This window comes from Microtus oregoni, unplaced genomic scaffold (genome assembly GCF_018167655.1).
Source record: "Microtus oregoni isolate MIOR12 unplaced genomic scaffold, Mior012 000121F_002, whole genome shotgun sequence".
NCBI lineage: Eukaryota > Metazoa > Chordata > Mammalia > Rodentia > Cricetidae > Microtus > Microtus oregoni.
Genome location: NW_024544752.1, coordinates 188949 through 193267, shown reverse-complemented (window position 1 = coordinate 193267; position 4319 = coordinate 188949). Strand labels below are relative to the sequence as shown.

At 42.4% G+C, this 4319-nt stretch overlaps 1 protein-coding gene across 1 annotated transcript; it reads right to left on the bottom strand.

Moving 5' to 3' along the window:
* Positions 1-3386: 3386 nt before the first annotated feature.
* On the bottom strand, positions 3387-4046 carry LOC121444363. Its single transcript, XM_041646176.1, has one exon. It carries the CDS (start codon positions 4044-4046, stop codon positions 3387-3389), a length of 660 nt encoding a protein of 219 aa, XP_041502110.1.
* Between the last annotated feature and the right edge of the window lie 273 nt (positions 4047-4319).

Here is a 4319-nt window from a genome sequence, read left to right as displayed (position 1 = left end):
CAGAGAAGCCTGAACTTTAGGGTTGTTAAAATGGATCACTGATCCTTGGTTTGTGAACATGTTCACCTCTTCAATACCAGAGAACTTCTTTAAGGAGAACTGCAGTTTTTTATCATCTGCTGTGGCTGTTCTGTGAACCACCTTCTTCTACCTGCGAGCAGTTCCTTTCCCACCAATAGGCACTTGTGCCTGCAGCTTGGCCAGTTTTTCCTGGTTCATGATGGTTTCTTTCATCTTGTCGGAGTGGAAATGGGGCCTTGTGTGGGACTAGAGTTTCCGCTCAGGGGGTCTCTGGCGGACCAGCTGAGATAATGCGCACACATGCAGGGACGCACGGTGGCAGCTCTGATCTTCTTTTTCCAGTAAGTATCAATTGCAAATATCTTCTTGGTTAGTGGAGATTTTTTTGTGTCTGCTACACAGTTAATAATACTGGCATATCCCTGATCGCTAAGGAAGTTGAGCATGACCTTAAGTGTCTTTTGGCCATTTGAAGTTCTTCTGTTGAGAATTCTCTGTTCAGCTCAATGCCCCATTTTATAATTGGGTTGGTTAGCCTTTTACGGTCTAGTTTCTTGAGTTCTTTATATATTTTGGAGATCAGACCTTTGTCAGTTGCGGGGTTGGTGAAGATCTTCTCCCAGTTAGTGGGTTGCCTTTGTGTCTTAGCGACAGTGTCCTTTGCTTTACAGAAGCTTCTCAGTCTCAGGAGGTCCCATTTATTCAATGAGGTCCTTAATGTCTGTGCTGCTGGGGTTGTATGTAAGAAGTGGTCTCCTGTGCCCATGTGTTGTAGAGTACTTCCCACTTTCTCTTCTATCAGGTTCAGTGTGTTCGGGCTGATATTGAGGTCTTTAATCCATTTGGACTTGAGTTTTGTGCATGGTGATAGTCATCCTCCTGGATATTAACCTTCATCAGGCGATGAAAGGAGGCAGAGACAGAGACCCACATTGGAGCACCGGACTGAAACCTCAAGGTCCAAATCAGGAGCAGAAGGAGAAGAGAGCACAAGCAAGGACCTCAGGACCGCGAGGGGTGCACCCACACACTGAGGCAATGGGGATGTTCTATCGGGAACTCACCAAGGCCAGCTGGACTGGGTCTGAATAAGCCTGGGATAAAACCGGACTCGCTGAACAGAGCAGACAATGAGGACTGCTGAGAAGTCAAGAACAATGGCACTGGGTTTTGATCCTACTGCACGTACTTGCTTTGTGGGAGCCTAGGCTGTTTGGATGCTCACCTTACTAGACCTGGAAGGAGGTGGGATGTCCTTGGACTCCCCACAGGGCAGGGAACCCTGACTGCTCTTTGGGCTATTGAGAGAGAAGGAGTTGTTGGGGGAGGGGGAGGGGGAGGGAAATGGGAGGCGGTGGCGGGGAGGAGACAGAAATCTTTAATAAATAAATACATAAATAAATAAATAAATAAATAAACAAACATGCCCAGTTAATCATTATCTGAATATTTTGACTTTTTCATGTGTAGAATATTTCCACCTATTATATTCCTATACTCATATTTATCATTTATTTTCAACTACTGTTATAAACACGTTCTTCCTGTTGCTTTTGAAGCAATAGGCCCTTAAGTCCACAGAACATAACATACTGTTTCTGTGGAACAAGCTGCTTAACCTCTTCTGATCATTTGACATATGTTGTTATTTGATTATTGCTTTAATTATTAAACCTGAACTATTATGCAAAAAAGGATTGAAAAGAAGAGTAAGATATGGTCAAAAGCAACAGGGAATTCCAATGTATAATATACTCATCCACAGTCAGGACTTGAGGATTGCAGATTATTCTGGTAGGCCTGGCTTTAATGGGATTATGCAGGGAATCCATATAGTAGCAGAGATGCAGAAAATAGGTCTTTGTGGTTAGACATTGCCCTGGTGAATAAAGTTATGTAAATCTAAAAAGGAAAATCAGAAACCCTAGGCCTCCTGTGTACATATATGTGTGTGTGTATGTGTGTGTGTGTGTTACAGCCATGTAGATTGGTCTTCTTGTGAGACTCCTAACAATGGCAGCAGGGGCCATCTCTGATGCTGTTGCCTACTTTGGGGACCCTTTCTGCCTACCAGATTACCTCATCCAACCTAAATAAAACAGGAGATGCCTAGTCTCACTGCAACTTGATATTCCGTGATTGACTGAAATCCATGGGAGGCCCACCCTTTTCTGAAGAGAAACAGAGGAGGAAGAGTGGATGGAGTTCAAGGCATGATGGAGAGGAACGGGTTAGATTGCTGGAAATTTCCATTTTCCTAGGTTTATAGCTCATCCCAGAGATGTCCCAGAAGCCAGTTGTCTCTCTCAGTACTCTCTCTCCATTTTCCCTTCACCTGATCCATCCTGTTCCCATTCCTTGCACTCATCTAGACCCCTCTCCCATTCATCAGTGATGTCTATTCTATTACCCTTTCACAGTGAGATTCTCAAGCCCCATGGTGACCCCTTGTTAATTAGCTTCTCTCTGAGCCTGTGATTGTAGCATGGTTATCTGCTTTGGGCCTGTGATTGCATCATGGTTACCTTACAGCTAATATTCACTTATAAGTGAGTACATACAATAATTGTCTTTCTGGGTCTGGGTTACCTCACTCAGGATGACCTTTTCTAGTTCTACCCATTTGCAAGCAAATTTCTTTTACTTTATAAAATGGTCTACATTCTATGGCTGTCAAGCATGGGACATCCTTATGTGAAGTGGGGGTATATTTGAAGTTAGTGAGATTGCCCAGTGGCTATGTAAGCTTGCCACCAAGCTTAATGTGGGTTTGAACCCAGTGTTTCTGAAGGTAAAAACAAGAAAAACAACTCGGACAAGCAGCCCTCTGATCTTTACACCATATTTTCAATCAGAGCACACTGGGAATGCTCGGCAATTTGTGAAACTCACAAACAGAAAGATATGCATGACTGTCCAGTGTACAGCATAGTCTTCCTACTACATGACAAGGAGACACACTATCTGCAGAGCTAACACTATGAAGTCCAGCTCTGCCTTCAGGAGACCTGAGTTTCAGAGTGTCTCCAGACAGAATTGTGTTTACTTTTCTGTTTATGTGTCAGCTTCCTTACAAACCTTCTTTCACTTGATATTTATCCAATGATAAATATCTTTGCAACATGCATTTCACCATTACATTTCCCTGCTACTGCCTGTCGGAAATATCTGAACGCATGATCATGGCCTTCAGAGATTAGGATACGAAAATACCCAAAGAAAGAGACAGGTTAGACAGAGGAGGAAGTCATTTAGACAGACCAAGAAAATAAAGTTGATGCTTTATTTAGATTGAGTTGAGAACTATATGAATAGGAATTTCTTCTAGGATTCTTCTGACAGATGTTGCAAATGTAGTTCTCACTTCATATCTTTTGATCGGCCACTAAGGAAGCACACTTGGCCTTCACCTGATTCTTTAGTTTCAAAGAGTTTATCTCAAAGAGAAAAAAGATAGCACCAAAGAGTGACATGGTGGCAATTAGTACCCCTATTGGGAACACAACAGTATAGTGTTTGCTTATTAAGGCTTCTTTTTTAACAGGAAAGTCAGGTGGAAAGTCAAGAGTGGTTTGGCCATAATGATCTACAAAGTGGTTCCAGCTCACAGAAACAAATGTGAAGATGCTGCTAACACACAAAACTAAGGCAGCAACCTTGTAGCAAAATATCTGCATCTCAATAAATGGGTCTTTCATGCAGCCAATATTAATGGCGATTGCAATGAAAATCAGAACTACAGGCTTCATCGAAACAGCCCACATTATCAGGGTCCATGCGTACTCAAATTCAGGTGAAATGGTCCATGTGGAATTGATAGGGGTGTGCACCAGAATCTTGGTTACAGCGCCTGAAACATTAAATTCTTGAGGGTAGTAAGCTTCCCTAAGTCCGAAAGACACGAACTGCACAAACTTGTCATCGAATTCCCAGAGGCGCCAGAATTGGCAGCTGGCGATGACTATCTCGAACACCAAGGCTGATAGGCTGCAGAGGAGGCCACTAAACGTGAAGAGGTACTCCATCACATTGGCAAGTCTGAAGATGAAATTGAACAAGTATATAGTCAAGTCAGGAACACAAGGGACAATGGAAAACAAAATGAGTCATGGTTTACAGAGCAATAAGTTCTCATACCTTGTCCTGGCTGTCACAAAAAGTTGTAATTAAGTAATATACCTATGGCCAAAGTTCCCTCAATCAGAGGGTTTGATTAGCAATTTCACTATTTATCTATCAAATGCTGAAATGTGCAGATTTGTTAACTAAACATGTTAATGCTTGGAATTAATACTCAA

Bases quoted from the DNA above. Each gene is read 5' to 3' on its own strand.
- LOC121444363 (XM_041646176.1), bottom strand. From the start codon at position 4,046: ATGGAGTACCTCTTCACGTTTAGTGGCCTCCTCTGCAGCCTATCAGCC.